The sequence below is a fragment of the Amphiura filiformis genome, chromosome 4 (assembly GCF_039555335.1).
Source record: "Amphiura filiformis chromosome 4, Afil_fr2py, whole genome shotgun sequence".
Taxonomy (NCBI): Eukaryota; Metazoa; Echinodermata; class Ophiuroidea; order Amphilepidida; family Amphiuridae; genus Amphiura; species Amphiura filiformis.
The window spans coordinates 46,722,560-46,743,719 of NC_092631.1; the positions used below are offsets into that span (position 1 = coordinate 46,722,560).

At 36.3% G+C, this 21,160-nt stretch overlaps 1 protein-coding gene across 1 annotated transcript in view; it reads right to left on the minus strand.

Annotated features, from left to right (window-relative positions):
• Window positions 1-21,052, minus strand: part of LOC140150952 (zinc finger MYND domain-containing protein 11-like) — a 38,347-nt gene extending 17,295 nt beyond the window's left edge. Inside the window, exons 1-4 of the mRNA XM_072173110.1 lie at window positions 20,981-21,052; window positions 15,638-15,658; window positions 4,343-4,517; window positions 2,659-2,775 (exon numbers count right to left, since the gene is read on the minus strand). Of these exons, the coding sequence (XP_072029211.1) occupies window positions 2,659-2,775; window positions 4,343-4,510 (285 nt within the window). The 5' untranslated portion in view covers window positions 4,511-4,517; window positions 15,638-15,658; window positions 20,981-21,052. The remainder of the gene's footprint in view (window positions 1-2,658; window positions 2,776-4,342; window positions 4,518-15,637; window positions 15,659-20,980) is intronic.
• Window positions 21,053-21,160: the final 108 nt, after the last annotated feature.

Here is a 21,160-nt window from a genome sequence, read left to right on the forward strand (position 1 = left end):
AAGTGCGTCTCACAAACATATGATGCTGGAAACTACTGTGCACAAAAAAAATTAAACCAATCACATATAAAAAAATGCTTTTTTTGTAACTAAGCAGCCATTTGCTTAGGCCTTCTGAAAAGTATGCACACATAGTGATTGACACAACACCAGGCATAGAGCAACAGTAGCCCTTTCATTTAGCAAGAAGGAAATTTACATAAATTCAAATATATTTAGGAAAAAAAAACCTTCCATCGTTAATTTTGTTCATAATTTGTAAGATCAATTCACACAATGAAAACTGGGCCGTGTATATAATTGCACAAGGTGTGAGCATAAAGAATTAATAATTCATTTGTAGTCACAAGTCGTCAAAGATCAATGATTTTAATTAGTTGCCAGGCACTCTGTTTCATGAAAATGAAAACATGTAACTGCCAAATTTGTGCAAGCCATGTCAAATGGTAATGATTGAGGTATGCATGTGAAAATGAAAATGCCTATGTAATTATCAGGCATGAGAATGGCTTTTTTTGTAAACTGCCTGAAAAAGCGTGTGAATTTGGTCTTTAAAAGGCCCAAAATAGGCTGAAAAAAGATGTGTAAATTTGGACAACAGAACTGCCTGAATTCATGCAACAGCCTGAGAATTCTCATGCCTGAATTATTAAAGCATTCATTCCAATACCAAAAAGTTTTATCTTTGACAGGGCTAGACCCATCTGTTGCAAGGTAGGCCACATTCCAACAATTTATGAATTTATAAAAAAAAATTATACATCCATGCAATTTCTCAGGCAAAATATAATATATAATTTGTGGATTTTTTGAATTAAAACATGTATTTTTGGCCCAAATTATATTCTGGATGGATGAGTATATATTATTAAATCCCAGCAGAACTATATAGAAATGGAAGCAATTACTAGTGCATACTCCACAAAAACTATCCTGCTACAAGGGATTTGCTTTTATCGGCATGCATCTGGTTACCGAGTTATGAGCAATAATTTATTAATGGCTGAAAACAATATAAAACAAAAGAATTTGAACACTGTTTATGCCAATATCTCAAAAACAATATTAGCAACATCTGACTCATTCCTCTTGATCATGTCACATTTTATTATCAGGCTTGAGAATAGCTTTTTGAAAACTACCTGAAAAAACGTGTGTATTCGGCCTTAAAAGGCCCAAAACAGGCTGGAAAGAAAAATGTGTAAATTTGGACAACAAAACTGCCTGAATTCAGGCAAAAGACAGAAAATTCTCATGCCTGAATTATTAAAGCATTCAATTCTATAACAAAAAGTTACATCTTTGGCAGGACTAGACCCATCTGTTGCAAGGTAGCCAACAATTTCTCAATTTATGAATTTATAAAATTAAAAAAAATAGATCCATGCAATTTCTCAGGCAAAATATAATATATTTGTGGATTTTTTGAATTAGAAACATGTATTTTTGGCCCAAATTATATTCTGGATGGATGAGTATAATTAAATCCCAGCAGAACTATATAGAAATGGAAGCAATTACTAGGGCATACTCCACAAAAAATATCCTGCTACAAGGGAATTGCTTTTGAAATATAAATTTATAAATCTGCATGCATTAAATAATATATATGCCACATGTATAAATATGTCTTAACTAATGATCCATGGATATTATACCAATCACAAATATAGGGTGATGATATAAGGTCAAGGGCACACATACTACTAAAGAACAAGGAAACCCAAAAAGAATTGCTACTTCTCACAGATGTATGGGACCATGGGTGTGACTACACGTAGTTCTTTTCAGCTGTTTTGTGTTGCAGTGGGTCTAAGGTGAAATCACTATTATTCTGTTTCAACATTATCAATAATTCCTAATTTCACCTTTGTGCCAAAAACTCTAGTTTATACTAGATTCCAATATTTATCTTCAGAGTTACAGTGGGAAAGGTTTGAGCAGACCTCGGTCATTGCCTCAAACCGGGAACACACTTAAAGCCATATTGTAACATTTGCTGAGGAGAACGCCCTCAAAAATTTTTAAATTCTGGTTTCTACACGATTGTAATGTACTTTAGTAAACAAAGATACTCTGCAAAAATCAAGACTTTAGGTGCTGTACATGTAGTTTTGTCAACAGCAGGAACTGTTGTTTTATTATTACGATGGAAATATTAGTCAAACACGCTGTTTATAACATAGTACGTACAAGGCGTGCGGGACACATATACACACATGATTAAGAGAGAAATAAACTTACATTTATCATAAAGATAAAAAATTAAAAAGTTGATTTAAATCAGCGATTAAAAAAAAAATCGAGTGATTTAAATCGTGATTTAAATCAGCGATTTAAATCAAACAACCCTGCCTGCTACATGAAGTTACATTTGTACAATATTTTATTTCCTTTTTCTTGTGTTTTCTAATTGTTTTTGGTTCCTTGTAACTTTATAAATATGTATTTAAAATTCAAACATTTCTAGCATTGCCCAGAGTGGGTTAGATCATTTTGCATTTGCTAAATTTCAACATTCCTTCTTCTGCAAAACTCAAAATTCACACAAAATGTCTCAAATTTCAACATTCCTTCTTCTGCAAAACTCAAAATTCACACAAAATGTCTAAAATTAGAATTTATTTATAAAAAAAAAAAGACCAAATGCACAGGTACCTCTTCAGTGGCCTCCTCCATACACCAATATCCATCTTGTTCCAAACCAGCTCTGGCTCCTTTCTTCCCCAATGATGTTTCCTTGACAACCAATTCATCTTTGACAGCTAGAGTCAACTGGTTTGGGTAAAATGAAGAAAACAAACAATGAGAAGTCACCTAGCCAGATTGATGGAGAGGGAGTGTGCACTTTATTAACAACTCACTATGATTGCTTGCTATATATTATTGCTCAACACTGAAAAGACGATTTTTTCAAAGGAAATTTTTTGTTATACTGTGAATACAAAATAGGATGCCCAAATTTATGTGAAGCTGCAAAAACATGCAACAAAAGTGCACAAAAGTGCAAAAAAATGCAAAAAATTGCAAAAAGTACAAAAAAGTGGGGCGCCCATAGGCTTGAGACGCGCCTGGAGTTATGAACATGTGCTGATTTTTAAATCATATAATCATATTGGAAATGAAATCAGGGTCAGAAATTTGGTATCAATTACTCCAATAATCCATTCTTGAAAATTGTATTCTCCCGACTAGATTTGCGGATTTCACACCACCAAATAGAAATATGGTTGAGTGCACTTAATACTGTTCATATCAACTGAACTTGGAAAAAAACATTTCAAAGATAAAAAAAAACACATTAAAATGAGCTAGAATTTGCATTGATGTTGGCTAAATTTGGATTGGTCATGATTAGCGATGTTAAATCCTGCAAGTATACCACAGAGAGTAAATTTCAATGATTTTAAGCACCATTTTTCTTCTGCTTTCTGTTCAGAAACTCTAACATGATTCTGCATGTAGCGTATGTAATTCCCAGACATGATAAACTTTGAAAGCCAGTCGTAAAAAATAATGACGGTCAACCCATTGCTTTTCCTAGTCTGAGGGATCAGGCAAGGGCTGATTTCAACAATCATAGCTATCGCTAAGAACAGAATTGCTCCTGTGAAGAAAAATTATGTTTTCTTCAGGTGAATTATTTTAGTATTTAACATCTCTACGAGACTGGCATTTGGGGATGTGATATCATACTGATATGCAAGAATATAAGTAGATTTTGTAAATATGTAGGCTGTAGCCTAATTAATTGTTTATGTATATACACTAATGAAAATGGGAGAGAGTCCAAATATCTTCTAAAATCATTTTTTCTGAATCCGCATGAATTTTGGCTTGTTTTAGCTTGTGGCACACTGAACAAATTGATGTTGACTTAAAAGGGCATTTCGTGATCCACAGCTTCTTGCATGAAATTTTGATTTCGTTCTGGTATACCAGAACGAAATTACAACACATTGTCTATGGAGCAGTGTAATACACATAGTCATGCATAACTCGCAAACGCAAAATCGGAATCCCCTGAAATTTTGGGTAGAAGCTTTTTGCGTGGACAATGGACATCTACTGAAAAATGTAATAAAAAGAGGATGCTAGGATCACAAAATACTCCTTTAATTACACTTAATAATACTACAAAAGAAAATTCCAGGGGGAGAGATGTGACCACTACATAACTTGTGCATACCCACACTTTTAAACAAAAATATCCATGCAGAGAGTATGTGATGATTTTGTGAGAATATTTCCAGAAATATTTGTCCGAAAGCCTGTGCCCCTATATTGTGAAGCTAGCACATTTGATTTAAACATATATTTTAAAATACGGCCAACAGCTTACCTGTTTTTGTGTGTCTTTCGGGTTCACATTATGCTTGCGTTGCATGTAGCGCTCAATTCGGTCATAGTTTGCCACTTGCTTCCCAGCTCTTATTGAGGTGATAATGTCCCACAGTTGCAAGACCACCTGTGGGTCTGCCTGACGACGCTTCACTACACCATGCACCATGACTTAGCTACAAATATATAAGAAGAGAAAAATCATTGTTTATTAAGAGTAAGACAATACACAGTGTCATATTAAGAATTTCTATTTCAGGTTTTTATTGGCCAATGCATTCTGGGGAGGCAACGTCACAATTGCCACACGCCGTTGAAAAGATGGTCGTGTGCTGGTGAAAACACTCCTGATGTTTATGTTTGTAAACAACTTACACTAAGCACCAGAGAAAAACGCAATTTGGGAAGCCACAAAACACAACCACACAATTTTTTTTAATCTTTTTAAATTTTTTTGTAAGTTATAGACCCTAACTTTCTTGTTATTAAAGGTTGGAACCAGAGGAAAAACTCCTATTTAAAAAAAGTAAATAGTAAAGTTGGAAATTTTTGTTGCTTCTATTAAACAGCCAGGGACATGTTGAATTAACATGCATTTCTTTTTGTTTTTTTTCGCAATTGCACCCAAAAACCAATTGCAATTGCGTTTTCCTTACACGTAATAAGGTAAATAAGGACTCCATGCAATGTGCTGGAATTGTGCTTCTTAATAATATGCATGTTTTTCCTAGACTTAGGCCTCCTTAACCCTAACCCTACTAGGTCTCACTAAAGCTCACTATTAAAACCACTCTGCGTGCATGCATTTCATGTGACTTGATGACTTAATCAGCCCAAGTCATATATACCCAGGGAATCGTTGGCGAACGCGTCACCTGTGTGGCTACATGCTGGGGATCTTCTGTGGGGTCCCAGGTTCGAATCCCAGGGTGCCAAGTGACTTTTCTCCTCATCTTCTCTCCTTTTTTGTTTCTTCTTTCCCTTCCGATAGCAAAAAAAACCACGGATAGGGTTAATCATATCAACACAACATGTTGCTACGTCAACCAAATTCTTTAGCAAGCCCCAGCCTAAACAACATTAAATGGGGATGAGCCTCAAAATTTTAGGGCACTATACTAAGGTGATGAGGTATGCCCTTTTAAATTTTGTCACAAATCTTTGTTAATTTTAAAATAATTCTTCAGTTCTGGATGGTTTTGCTACTCTTCTTTGTCTTTAGAAAGTTGCCTTAAAAATGAGAGATGACTAGTTTGGGAAAATACACAATGCAGAAATCTCAAGATCTATGATGATTAGAAAATTTGCTCAAATAAATTGTGAAATAGATTTCTTATTCTCTATCTCCATGGCTATTGGCTAACTTAAACTTGTATGCAAAGTTTATCTTCATCTCCATGGCTAACTTAAAACAATTCAATCCTATAGCAACAATCACAAATTGTGATGCAATCAAGCAAACTCAGTCGGAACTTGGAAATATTAAATTTTCAGTTTCTTATTGGACAGTAAAAACTTAAAGGCATTTACAAATCTGGATTTAGCAGTTAAATTGAACAACCTGTTGCAAAGATATTAGGAATTTTTATAAGAGTATTTCCAAAACAACAGGAAACAAAAGGAAATATAACCTTTTTGTGACTATATCTCAAAATCAATATTTCCTAGTTCTGACTGATGGCTTGATCGCATCACAATTATGTCTGAATATCAAAGTAAAAGAACATCATCTAAACTATTTTCAACTGTTTGCTGGTATAAATGTTAAATATTTTTCCTTTGTCAATTTGGGTATTTTCCCTAGACTGTTAAGTTTTCAAAATAATATTATAATTCAAAATGATTTTGTCCAAATTCAGAATTTACAAGCAAAAAAATAATTTGCTAGCCAAACAGTACCAGAGAAACTGTGATTTTGTCTTCCAGCTCTTTACTTCAACCATGATACTGTATTTAAGTGGTAATTTTCACGTACAGTTATTTTCGCGATTTGGAGTGAGAGACACATTTTCGCAAACGTTATTTTTGCGATTGCCCAGTTCTTCCCTATAGGCCTACTTGTAATACATTATTGCATATATTGGCGAGGTGTAATTTTCGCGGTTGGCGCTCTGATCGCGAAATTATCGAAAATAAAACCCTCGCGAAAATTACCACTTATACATGTATTACTGTAAAAGTTGTTATTGCAGTGTCAATTTCCTTGACACCATTCATTTTATCAAACATGGATTTGTATTCAATCCAACTTGACACCCTGAGTTCCACATGTAAGTCAATATCAGCCATGTTGATGATGTCACTATTTATGCACCTGTTTTACCATAAACCCTGAAAGGGGGTCTTGTAGGTTCACTAGATTCTGGCAAGCATCACAATTACAGGCCACACTCCATACCTATTGAGTGAGCACTGGAAACAACAAGTTTCAAGATTTAGCTCAGGTATCAGACCAGGGCTACTTTGTCAATCCTGGGGTAAGGGTTCAAATTCGTTTTAAAATTTTGTGTAGCAGTTTTTGGCTAATTCATCATAATCAGGATACCTGATACCTCCATATATAAAGCACTATAAAAAGTGCTATACAAATGCAAAATTGGGTATCAGTTACTTCAAAATGTGGAGCAAACTGCTATGCGATACAGCCGAATTCGAACCCTGCCTGGGGTTACTTTGCCACCATGCCAAAACAAAAGATGTGTTATTTGCCGAGTTCACAAACATCAGGATGTCAATTGGCCCAAGTGGAAGTATCATACCCTATTATGTACATGAATGCGGGCAAAAATATATCTCATGTATCATTCATGATTTCGTAACTGTAGCAAGGTAAAAATAAATCTGACTATTTGATGCACTTCTCCAAATTTTGTATAATGTGTCCTTATCCAAGTATAAAATTTAACAAACCTCAATCTCTAGATTTTCACAAAAACAGCCCATGGAAAACCCGAGGCTACTTTGCCACCCTTGACCAGGGTAACTTTGCTATCCCCTACTATACTAAATTTAAATTGCAATCACTAGCATTATGAACCAATGAGTTTATTTGGAAAGAGTCCCCATTAACTGAAAATACACCATCTGTCTATTTCTCTGTAATTTACACTGTCCCATATTTTTTGATCTGATCTAATCTCATCCCGCAAAAAATATTGTGAAACTTTTGATAATACATGTAGTTGTAAATTACATCTGTAAACTATAAACTGTGATTTATCACATATATACATGGGTAGTTATTGGTTTACACCTGTAACAGATGCAATAATGAAATGGTATAAAATAATGAATAATGAAACAAATGGTCACCTACACAGTCATGAAAAATTATGTAACGGGAAACTACATGTAGGAATTGACTTCATAAGCCTATGCCACTTGATGTGGCTGTGGTTGATGTCCAAGTTGACCGCATGTCCTCTCCCTGGTCCTCTGCAGTAGAGCTCTCTTTTGAACCTCAAAGCAAAGAGCCAAAAGCTTTACAAATTTCTTGAGCCACGCATTTGCAGGGCTGCCAACTTTGAAAAACACTTTTCAGTATTCTTAGACCTCAAAATCAGTATTTTCCTTACAAAATCAGTATTTTGAAAAGACGCCGACGCCCTAAAATATGTGTATAGTCACGTCTTATTTTCAAGAGGTAAATGTAATGTTTTAACTAAAGTACTATCACAAATAATATATATAATCGTAGATGCTCACTACATAAGGAATTACCTTTGATTGTTGCTTTTTGCATTCAACACAGCTGATACATGTATATCAAAAGCCAATGCATTTTGATAATCTGTTTCACCAAATTTGTGAAATGATCTGCTGCTGCAAAGCTAACCACTTCATTAGCCTAAGGGTATGTTATGTTCGATGAAAAACTGAGTCATTAGAGTCTCGGCTTTTATCACCGAATAATCCGTTGGTTGTGCATAACTTGTTATTGGCCGAGTGCTAGATTTGGCATCCACGCTTCCCTTGTGTTTCTTCGATTTAAGATGCGATGTGATATCATTTGCACCCCCGTGCCCCATGCTGAAATCGCTGTTCGTGTGTTGCAAAGCGTACACCGTGACCGTGCATGGTGTTTATCCCTCCCGCTTGGAATCACAAAGTTCCATCTTTTGATGTAGTCAGGCCTAAATTCTTGCTTCCTGGCACTGCTGCTGCTAATTTTCTTTCCAATCGATGCCATATTTATATTTCAAACATAAAAAAATCGGGCGAAAACTGCACTTCAAATTATCTTTCTGTCGCAAAATAGTCCACCGGAAAGTTTTTATTTGCAGGGCGCACACCACTAAATAATCTTCCCATTGAAGCGCGTGTAAAAACACCGGTTTTCTTTGCTCATTTTGAGGCCTTTTGGGCTCGTTTTAAAATATTTTATGATGACCAGCCGATTGCAAATCGATGAAAGTTTAACATATGTTTCAATGTATGGGGCTTCTTCCATCTCGTTTTCCCGCTAGGAGGCTGCGAACAGCGCCCTCACTGTTTTTGACATGCTCTCAAGACTGCAAACCCGATTCTGCCATTTTTTAATTCATGGACCTATTTTCTCAATAATTATAAAATGCGACTTTTTGGCGACTCAAATTTATGTATAGGCTTTACACTTTAATTTAAGCTATAATTCGCCACTCTTTCTGATTAATAAGTCCAAAGACCAGCCCAAAATACCTCAAAAGTTTCTGTTTTTTACCGAACTCATTAGGGTTACACAAATGGCGCATTGATTTAGTGGTGTGCCCCTTCAAGGAAAAATGATGTTCATAAAATCGAATTTTTTTATATTTTTCTTGAAATATAAAATGTTTTGAGTAAAACACTCAAGGTTTGAGTGCTCTGTGACATCCACATCAAGAGAAATGTCCTATCAAAGATGCATGGTGCATTCAAAAAATGTGCACATTTTCAACATTTTGACCATTTGTGCTTATTTCCCTAGATTTGCATTAAATACCAATTCTCAACATATAGGTTTTGACCGTTTATCTGCTAAAAACCGCTTTAAAATGAAAAGAAATTAGGTTTCAATATGGCAAAGGTCTATATATTAATGATTTTACAACAATCACCCCCCCCCTTATAAAATAATTAAGATTTGAGAGGTTTAAAGACTTGTGCCGATTTGTCACCTTAAGGGGGTACTACACCCCTCGATAAATTTGTGTGTATTTTTGCATTTTTCTCAAAAACAAATAACACACTGGTAACAAAAGTTATGTATATTATAGGGGCAAGGAATCCAATTACTACACTGGAATTTCAGTGACCTAAGACAAGCGGTTCGTTATTTAGGATAAGAAATAAGGTACAATTAGGATGTACCTCATTTCTTATCATAACAAATGAACCGCTTGTCTTGAATCACTGAAATTTCAGTGTAGAAATTGGATTCCTTGCCCCAATAATATACATAACTTTTGTTACCAGTGTGTTATTATTTTTGAGAAAAATGCAAAATAGTCACAATTTACCACAGGGTGTAGTACCCCCTTAAGACAATTTTGCTTCAAATCTGAGAAATCTTAGTTTTCTCACAATTTTTGACAGTTTCTTTAACTTTGAAGGCCTCTGAGAGAATAAACTTAGCGCGACTTGCATCTAAAACGCATTAAATATATTCACTAACATAAAAACTATCTATTAAAATTTAAAAAACCGCAACTTAATCGACAGAAAACTTCAATTTTGGCTAAATCTCTCAGGAGCACGATTTTACGCCTAGGCCCTTCAAGGGCGCACACCACTAAATAATCTTCCCATTGAAACGCGTGTAAAAACACCGGTTTTCTTTGCTCATTTTGAGGCCTTTTGGGCTCGTTTTAAAATATTTTATGATGACCAGCCGATTGCAAATCGATGAAAGTTTAACATATGTTTCAATGTATGGGGTTCTTCCATCTCGTTTTCCGCTAGGAGGCCATGAACAGCGCCCTCACTGTTTTGACATGCTCTCAAGACTGCAAACCCGATTCTGCCATTTTTTAATTAGCGGACCTATTTTCTCAATAATTATAAAAATGCGACTTTTTTGGTGACTCAAATTTATGTATAGGCTTTACACTTTAATTTAAGCTACATGCATAATTCGCCACTCTTTCTGATTAATAAGTCCAAAGACCAGCCCAAAATACCTCAAAAAGTTTCTGTTTTTTACCGGAACTCATTAGGGTTACACAAATGCCGCATTGATTTAGTGGTGTGCCCCCTGCACGCGGTACGTCTGGCAATCATGGCTAATAACAGTCCGTGATATATTATAGCCCGTGGTATAAATCAATCACCTCTTCAACAAAACACAATTATACGCTCACATAAGCGAGGTCAATGTAAATGATACCTCATCAGGACCTTAATAGCAGGGGAAGAGATTGCTTTTACGGAACACGAAACACAAACAATTTTTAAGGTATTTTATTTTCACATAACAAATGGCCTTACTTTTAATACATATCACGAACTTTTTGAAAAACGTATTTTAGGACAAAAATCCAGTACTCCGTATTCTTTACCAATTTCCGACGAAACACGGAAAATCCGTACTAGTTGGCAGCCCTGCATTTAGCTATGTTAAGGGGTACTACACCCTGGCCAATTTTGTGCCTATTTTTGCATTTTTCTCAAAAATTATAGCACATTGGTGACAAGTAAGATATGTATGTTATAGGGGCAAGGACTACAACTACTGCAATGGATATTCAGTAACCATCAAAGCAAGTAGTGATTTATTGATCAAATATTGGTTTTCCCTCATTTTGGACTGTAACCGCATTACTGTTGTCTGTGATGAAATAAAATTTCCATTGCAGTAGTTGTGGTCCTTGCCCCATCTTACTTGTCCCCAATGCACTATAATTTTTGAGAAAACTGCAAAAATTGGCACAAAATTGGGCAGGGATGTAGTCACCTTGGTCTGGGGCGGACATTTTAAAAATGAATTTAGAAGAGCAGCAACGACATCACTTGCATTACATTCCAGATGTTAAATCTACATCATATGCAAAATTTGAGGAAATTCGCACGAGTCAGTTTTATTTTAGGGCCATTTGTCTATAACTGGTCTTTACATGTAGCCCTATGGAGAGAGTGCCCGTTGAGGCGCTTATAACCCCATTTTAGGAATAAAATGTGATTTAAAAAAAACGGACTCGTGCGAATTTTCTAAAATTTTCAGAGTATGTAGTTTGAACATGTAGAAATATAATCAAGTAGTTGCCCTACCTGCTCTTCTCCGAAAAAATAAAAAGTCCTATACCTCAATGATAATGAAACCTAGGTGTAGTACCCCCTTAACTGATCCTGTTTTGGCCTGTTTTGGAACTCCCAATATACAATGTACATGTAGCTACTGCTAGAGTATCGACTTTGACACTTTAGTGCAACAAACATCCTTAAGGGGTACTACACCCCTGGCCAATTTTGTGCCTATTTTTGCATTTTTCTCAAAATTATAACGCATTGGTGACAAGTAAGATATGTATATTATAGGGGCAAGGACTACAACTACTGCACTGAAAATTCAGCAACTCCAGGCAAGTAGTTATTGATTTATTGATCAAATATTTGTTTACCCTCATTTTTGACTGTAACTCCACAACTGTTGTCTGTGTTGAAATAAAATTTCCAGTGCAGTAGTTTGTAGTCCTTGCCCCTATAATATACATACCGTATTGTTTGTAATAAACGCTCCCCTCTAATAACGCCCCTCCAATTTTTCTGTGAAAAATTGATAAAAATGCGAACATTTCCATGACATATCATGTAGGTAAGCTTAAAACTTGCATCAGTCATGTCAGTCACGATCACTAAATTGCATGGACAAAACCTATTATGACTCAACTCCCATCACATCCATTTCATTGCCTAATTATGGTAGAATTTCACTAATTCCATGCACTTACAGGTGTAATTTTGTTGTATTTCCCACGAAAATATCATTTTCCGTGGGCGCCGCCATCATGTATAGTCGTAAATCCCTTCTTTTAACAGGAGCACCATCGGGAAATTGAACCCAATTTTTAAGCATTTTTCACTGACAATTCACTTCCAATAAACGCCCCCCTTTTGGAAAAATGCAACGCCCCCGGGGCGTTTATTACAAACAATACGGTATCTTACTTGTCACCAATGCGCTATAATTTTTGAGAAAAATGCAAAAATAGGCACAAAATTGGGCAGGGGTCTAGTACCCCCTTAAGTAACTGCAATAGAATGCAGGCTTCCGAAAACGAGTGTGATAGTCTAAGGCATGATGGTTGAGCCCACTCATCAACTCCAATCCCCATTCCTGAAACTTCACTGACACAAACACTTCTCAAGGAACAATTTTCTCACATCCTGTGACACAAACAAATTTTAGTTTCTCACATCGTACAGTATTAAAACCATGCAAGTCTGCTGGAATTTCCCCACAAACAGAAAAAGTAAAAAGTATATCATTCATGCTCATTAGCATGATAGAAAACATACTTAATTTCAATATCCTTATAAATATCTAAATTTTGAATTCTATTGCTCCAAATGAAAAAGTAAACTAATTTTTTAAGAATATTTCACAAGCAGTTTTTTTAATAAATGTCAAAAAAAACCTGTCATGACTGGGGTACAATTTATTTGTACATCCTACATTTTATAGAACTTTATTAATATAGCAGCTCCAAAGCATCAGACATGATGTAGGGTGTTACATGCACACATAAAACACTTTCAGCGATCAAAGATGAACTGGTATACTATTTCTATGTTGTCCCATTTGATTCAGAAGTCTTTGTGCATTTAATACTAAAAAGCTATGATGTTTTGCAGCATTTTATTAACATATCATTACATAGATATAATACACTATAGGGCATAAAACTTCTAAAATCACAGGGGAAAAACTGAAAACTTAAAATTTTGTACAAAATACAAAATAATGAATTGTTTTGAGATTTTGCATCTCAAAATGTGACAGAAAAATCCAAACACGGGCAGGTTACAGGAAACCTAAAATTGATATCCTGAGTAAAATGTTTCTTATTCTTAGTAACTGACTCTTAGTTACTCGAGATCTCTAGCTGCAAATTTGCACACGATAGTTACATTTCTTTTTGTACGCATTCGATGCTAGAGTGCGTTGCTATCGTTTTTCAGTTGGACAGCGGTACAACTTTTTGCACCGGAGGTTATTTATTCTGTTAATTATACTGTTGAAATTTGGATGAAAGTTATTTCAACTGTATCTTTTGAGGAAGATTTGCCTATTTTGGACAGTCTAAAATTTTGCTGAAGTGTAGGCCTATTTTTAGCAACATTTTTGATACAATCGCCTGTCGTGATCGGCTGTGTTTACTTCTGAACAGCGAATCTAACTAGATTTTGAATGCAACGGTCTCTATAGAAAAATTATTAAATTCGTGTACATCATGGAACATTCAACTCCGCGACTAATCATGCTAAGACACTAGCGTACAGCGCAGCCCTCGAATAAAGGATCTGAAGGGGCACGGCAACTTTTTTAGGGCAAGTTGATAATTGCCGTGGATTTTCACTGAAAAGGCCAGGCAGCACGGCAATTTGTAATATTTCAAAAGGGCATCAAGGCAACTGTTGAAAATTTGAGAAGGGCACCAAGGCAAATTTTCAAAAGCGAATAGATGCATTACCGTCAGCTGAATTTGACACCAAAGTAAAATTTGACTCTCAACTTTACACTAAAACTAACCTGATTGCTTAAAAAACCTGCTTTATAATAAAAAGCAATCAAAAATCAACAGTTTAATTTTGCGTTCCCTAGTTCTGAGCTGCAAAACTGACTCGAAACAGCGATGAAACAGCTGTAACTTTGGTAATAATATTGATCAAATTCGCCGGGATAAAAACTATTTCGTGCAAAACATATCTAGAGATGGGCTCACATGTACATGATAAGACGATACCGGAAGGGTATCGCCATTGGTTTGCAATGGGAAGTCAATGTTTGATAATCGAGAGAACAATTGATTTGCCCAGCGCTTAGATTTTGTTCACGACACGAGGTCGAGGAAGCTTTAGTTACTAACAGCGTTTCTGATTGGTCGATAGTACGTTGAAGGTATTTCTCTGACCAATCGAGAAAATGAAGTCAGATGAAGTCGGATTTCTAGCAACCAGATAATGTATAAAAGCCGATGTGATTGGCTGAATATGTAAGCTTATAAGGGGTAATGAATATTAATTCACAACTAACTATTATGAATACTGTGATTGAGAGCTGGGTTACGATGCTCAAAATAGCGATCGTGTTCAAGATTTTTGATTTAATTTTCCACAATTTTATGGGATTTAACCAGTACTTGTTAATGATTTTATAATGAAGGGCAGGGCTGGCGGCTAGGGCACCCACGGCAACTTCATTTAGGGCACGACAAGTGACTGCCGTCGGTAAAGGACATATTTTGAGGGCATTACGGCAATGGGGGTGGGCACCCACGGCAATATGCCGTCGGTGCCGTGGGTTAATTCGAGGGCTGGTACAGCGCTACTCTACGCGTCCATATTGCGAGGTTATCTGCGTACAACAGCTTACTACGCACAGCCACGCAAAGTCGAGTATGTTCCACGATGTACACAAATTAAGTAATTTTTCTATAGCCTAGAATGTGAAGCTACCGGTTAGCAAATTCTTGGCTAGACTTCTCGAGCAAAGTCTTACATGTAGTCGACTGTACTAGTTAAAATATTATATAATCACCTTCCTTTGATTAATGATTCAGGATTGTCTTGTGCACTTTACTAACAAATTCCATGGTGAAATGCACACATGGAAACTTAAAATTGGGTAATGTCAACAATAACAAAATTATCATCCAGATATTTGACACGTCCGATCGATAGCCCAGTTTTTACAGAATCAATGCATGCAAGTTTGCCAAGTCTGTGAATATTTATGTCAATTATGATTCACAAATTAAACAGAATTAGCAACAACAACATAACAAGTAAAGCTGTCTACTCATAGAACCTACAGCTGAGGACTAAGTCTGAGTTCCGCAGTCTACATCTAGGTACATGTTCACTCAATTCATGAATTGCACTGGCCATCATTCGCATACTGACACACACAGTCACAGACACTGCTGTGTACTGCACTGCAACACAGACAGTTCAATTCAGTCGACAAGTACCACCCACCAGGTCAATAAAACTACACGAGATTACGACTTTTATGATCTAAAATTGAAATGTCTACATTCAAAAGTCTTTGGAAATATAAAATATAGCTAAATCTAAAATAAACAATACCTCAATTCTGTAGAAATAAGATCAAACTTACCTTGATTTTTAGACACCTGCCCTTTCAGTCCGGCAAATCCGTCAAATCGGGATGTACACCCCGATCGGGATGTACATCCCAATCGGGATGTATATGGCGCATTTGGAAATGAAACATGTGGGCAGTTTGTATTCGCCATGGTAGGGTGTGACAAACACGCTGGCGGAAATTTGTTCATGGTTTCGGAAAATTTTAACCATGTTTAATCGATTCCTTACAAAATTTTACCCCCAGGTTATCCGTGGGAAAAAGGGGTTTACCGTTGCAAAAAAAAGTTATAGAGCCTCAAAGTTGGATTTTACGTTAAAAAAAACTAATTTTGTAAGAATTCAGGGTCCCGGAGCTTCCCCAGTCAGATTGTCGCAGAAAAAGCGGGTCCAAACGAATGTGGTGACATTATAAAATGTGTTTCCAACAATAATTCAGTGTCAAGATAAAAGTCACGACTTTTAGCTATCATTTGCAAAAAACCAGAGCTCATTTGATAAAACAGTTTTGAAGATATGATTTCGAATGTAAAAATGGTTGAAGGATGCAATTGTAAGCTATTTTAGGCCTAAATGTTGATCAGCCTAAGTCGCACCGCACTGCACCGCACCGCACAGATCGCACATGCATAGGCCTACTTCATTCAAATGGGTTTTGTTTGTTTGTTTGTTATTGTTGTTGTTTTTTGTTTTGTTTTGTTGCTGTTGTGTTTGTTTTGGGGGATTTTGGTAAGCAAGGAAGGATTTTGGTAGGGGTGCAGCCCGGGGGGTGCAGGCAGCTGTGCAAGGCAAGCAACTTTTAAACTTTTTAAGTTCGTTGAATAGATTCATCATGCAGGTTCAGTAAATAGGCTTGTAAAACACATTTTGGGGTTTTTTTTTGACAAAACGAAGTGAATTTTTACTCACTATACAATTTTTTTTGTAGGACGACACATTGTATGTAGTCAGTACAAATTCACTTGGTTTTGTCAAACAAAAACCCATGTTTATCAACTTTTAAGTTGAAAATGGAAAGGGTGCAAGTCAAAAAGAGGGGGGGGGGTGGATATTTACGGATACACTTTAAAACACTTTAGGCCTATAAAAGAATATAGAAACTGAACATTACAGAAAATGTCAATGTATACCGGTATGCTTTATGCAAAGGATTTTTTTGCAGGCCAAAAAACAATCAATTTTTAGCAGGTCGAGAGGGAATTTTTTTGGGCATTGACGTGACGAGAGGGAGCACCAGATTTTGGCATGTAATTTTCAAACTCACCGCTGCTCACAGACAATTAATTTCATAGCCCCTTTCGTAAACTGCGAGGACATTAACAAGTCTAGTGCAAAAATTATGTAACGAGTTACAGAAAAAAGGTTGAATTAAAAAGTTATGATCATTATATGCATTTTTATTGCAAAAGCTCATATTAATGTATAATGTTGGGTCTGTGAGGTATCAGGTTTTAAATAAGAAATTCATAAACTACAGACATTTTAACCCTAATAATACAATATCTTTTATGGTTATTTTCACCCCTAAATACTTTTTTCACACTTTTGGCAATGAAACCGGGGTCAGATCTCAAACCCTGTCATACCCTCTGGAATTCCAGACTTTTTTAGTAGTCAATTAAAAATTCCATCTTTTTATTGGTGAAAAATTCCTACTTTTTATTTGGGTATTTAAAAAAAACACCTATAGGCCTATATCCCTCTCTGGAATTCCAGATTTTTTTGGTTATAGTCAATTGAAAAATTCCAACTTTTTTTTTAGTATTTTTAAAACCCTCTGGGCCTATAAGAGTATACCCCTCCATGGAATCCAGATTTTTTTATGCACAAAACGGGGTCGGCATTCCTGGCCCCGCTTTGGAATTTCTGACATTTTTGAATAAATCTTATTTGCCCTCTATAGGGGGGTGTATGTACTATGTTTTATCTAAGTTATCATCATGGTTTATTTGAAATGCATTAGAAATTTAAACTAGACAAAAATGCAGATAACATTTTTTGGCAGGCCATTTTTTGGCCTAGCCTAGCCATGTGTGTTACATAGGCTACTCGTTGAAATTGGTAAGATCTTTAAATGTTGAGCAATATCGAGGATATGCCCATATTAGGGGCTGTGCAATAATTATAATCCCTGGGGAGGGTAAAATTGGGGGGGGGGGATAAGAAATTTGTCGAGCAGAAGGGGGGGCAAGCAATTTTTGGCAAGCCGAGAGGGGAGGGGGAAAGTGCTTTTTGGCACACATTCTTGGGCGCCTTTTAAATAAAACGCTCTAAAAAAGGCCAGGAAAAAAGGCTTAGCAAAACCATACGGAAACGCAGTGCTTGATGCGCTCGCAACATGTATATAGAATAGACCATTTAAGATTTACAAATTGGGATCCCAAAAATTTAGCATGTGCAAGGGGGGGGGGCATATATTTTGGCGGACCAAGAGGGGGGGGCAAGTGATTTTTGTCGAGCCGTTTGGAAATTTTACCCCCCAGGCTCATAATTATTGCACAGCCCCTTATAGATAGTGCAGTTTCATGCATCCGCTTCACAATTCTTGGTTTTTATTTTTATTTTTTACGTTTTATTATTATTATTTAGCAGTTTTATGGTTATGGCTAGGTCTATTATAGTAAAAGGTTGGGGTCGGGCAGGGGTGCAAATTGTGCTTTCTTCCTCACGAGCAAGGGTTTTAGGCTCAAGATTTCCTCAATCATATACCAGACATAAAATAGGTTTGTTCTGCACTTAGAAAAATGATAATGGTAACACTAACATAGGATGAAAATTTGGTATTTTATACTAATATGGTCCATGATTGGTGTAATTTTGCTGGGACACGGGCTCCTTTCCTTTCCTTTGCCACCCCCATTTTCTCTTTCATATTTTGTCAGAGGGAGCACTTTTCTCTCATATTTTGTCACTCTGCCATCCCCCTCTTCTGATAACTTTTCCTTTATATCAAAAAATCCCTACCTCTTTTGTTTGTGTTTGATATTTGTTCCCTTAAATTTCCTCAAATCGTACTTGTCAGTAGGAACCACTTGCTGACCCTTGTATCTCCATTTTGTTACTATGGTTGGTTACTTACTGCCTTTTTATATTTATCTCTTAATGTTGATGGGTCCATTTCACTGTCTTTTACAACTTGTTCAGTGCTATATGTTATCTTTTTAAATTCCCTCACAATTTTCCAGGTTGTCATCTCCTCACTGGCACTTCTGATTTATGTTTGATAATGATTGACAAGGGTCTTCCTCTCTTCCATTCAGTAGCTTCACTGCTTCACCTACCGGTATTAACTCATTATCTTTTGCTGAGATCTGTTTCCCTCTTCTACCTCATCCTCTTCTTCTTTCCTCTTTCCCTCTTCCTCCCCTCCCTTTTTACCAGCCCCCCACCAAAGTATTTCTGAACACTCCCTAGGATTTTTCTTCTCAAGGCATTATTTCCTCAATTTTGACTGTCATTTCCTAGGAGCGGTGTTCCCCGCTCCCACACAATTTGCATCGGGGTTAGTCCTATAGGCCCGATATATCCTATAGGGAGTGTTCAGAAATACTTTGGTGGGGGGGCTGGTAAAAGGGAGGGGAGGGGGCCAAAAAGTTTTGGACCTTCAAAGAGGGGGACCAAAAGTTTTAGGTGGTAGGAAAGGGGGGGGCAAAAAAGTTTTCTGCTTTAAAACCCAACATTTTCGCGCGCATTGAGACCCTATACATCACTTTTAATATGGGCAAGTTTTGGTTTTCAGTGCTTTTGTTCGAAAAAATGATGGCACTTAGTGTACACATGTCTATTAATTACTATAACATTAAAGATGATCAGCAACATGCAACATCTGGGTTGGTCTAAGAAATACTGGCACTTTTATCATAGAATATTATATCTCTACAAAGTAGGCTACAAACATGATTATGTATATCAATCTGATCAAAATACAACTAAATCAAGAAAATATTGCAAATAAATTGGATTTCTTTGCACGTAAACTACACACTTCACTTCAGTTTACTATTTCTCATTACAAAATCATTTTGGTACACATAGGCCCATGGTTAGATTTACCATAGGGCAGCCTGGGTGGGCACAGGCCCAGGTGATTTTGACCAAATTAATCTCATATTTGACCATTTTAGCTTTTTGCATAAATTAGTTCAATTTTAACAATATTTGACCATTCAAGCTTCAATATGGCCATTTTTTTACGCGTTTCACGCCCATTTGTAGTCATAATAGCCACGGATCCAAATTATGCTGCTGTGCCTATGAACCTCCAAATAAATCCTCTATTTCACTTATCCCTGTAAAATCAGATAAACACCCTGATTTGAGACAAATCTAAATTAAGTATCAAATGAGAATTTCCTTGTGCTTGTACCGTATTTCATGCGCAATTGTCCCACCAGGAATTTTTCAAACATTTTCCACATGCCACACCACTGGAAACAACACTATTAAGTATGTTTGTTTTAATGAAAATCAGTAGGCCTATATAGAAGACTCTTAAAAACAAGTGCTACTTAGAAGTTAGAATCTCGTTTTGTCTCGTATACACCCCAAGCAATGTTAAAGTTCTATGAATAGGCTAACCCTAAAATTTACGTAATGAACCTTAATTCTAATTAATAGTTCAGGGACTAATCACTAAGTGAAAAGAGGTGTAAACCCTTAATTTGTTTGCCTAAAAACCCGCCTTTTTTCTGTTCTACTTAGAACCCTTAGCTACCCTTGAAAGGTTCCAGGTTCTACAATAAACCATTTTCTTGGCTAAAGATGGAACATTTAATGAAGAACCCTTCAAAGATTCTATGTAGAAAAGAAAAAAAAACTTCTTTAGCCAAGCAAATGGTTTTATCCCAAAAAATATCACACTGCTTTTCCTGTACTAGGCCTATTTAAATCTTTAAGGTTTTTTGTATATAACTTTTTAAGGTTCTTTATATAGGCCTAATATCAGTTCTAATATCATTGCTTAGGGCGCTGAAAACGGGAAAAAAGCAGGTTCTTACCGGTACGTTGCACTTTTTTTTTTCTAAGAGAGAACAATGTTTGGCTGATCTATCTTCTGTTTGAGTCCTTGGTTAAATATGATATTGCATATAAATATATCAATTCAAATCTTTAAAATAAGAATAAATTGTTTTTCATCTCGTTTGAGAACGTGTGCTGCAAAAAAGCCTATTAATAAAATTAGAAATGTCCTGGAATAAATCACTGCAAGGTAGGTACCGGGCCCTACTGGGCGCCCAGTTGCAAGCATGGCGCTTTATACATCCCATTCGGGATGTACTTCCCGCTTATACATCCCGTTCGGGATGTACATCCCGTTTTGGTATATATGCTCGTTTTGACGGATTTGCCGAACTGCCTTTGGTGATAGGCGAAGCAACATACGCTTCTTTGACCTTTGACATCAATCACTCACTGAAAATTTAGCTATTTCACGAACATACACTTTACCTTGACCAACACAAGCTGTACGTTAGTATTAAAACTCAAAACTTGTTGAGGATGGGAAGGAAACTTTGAAAGTCTATATCGGAGTCTA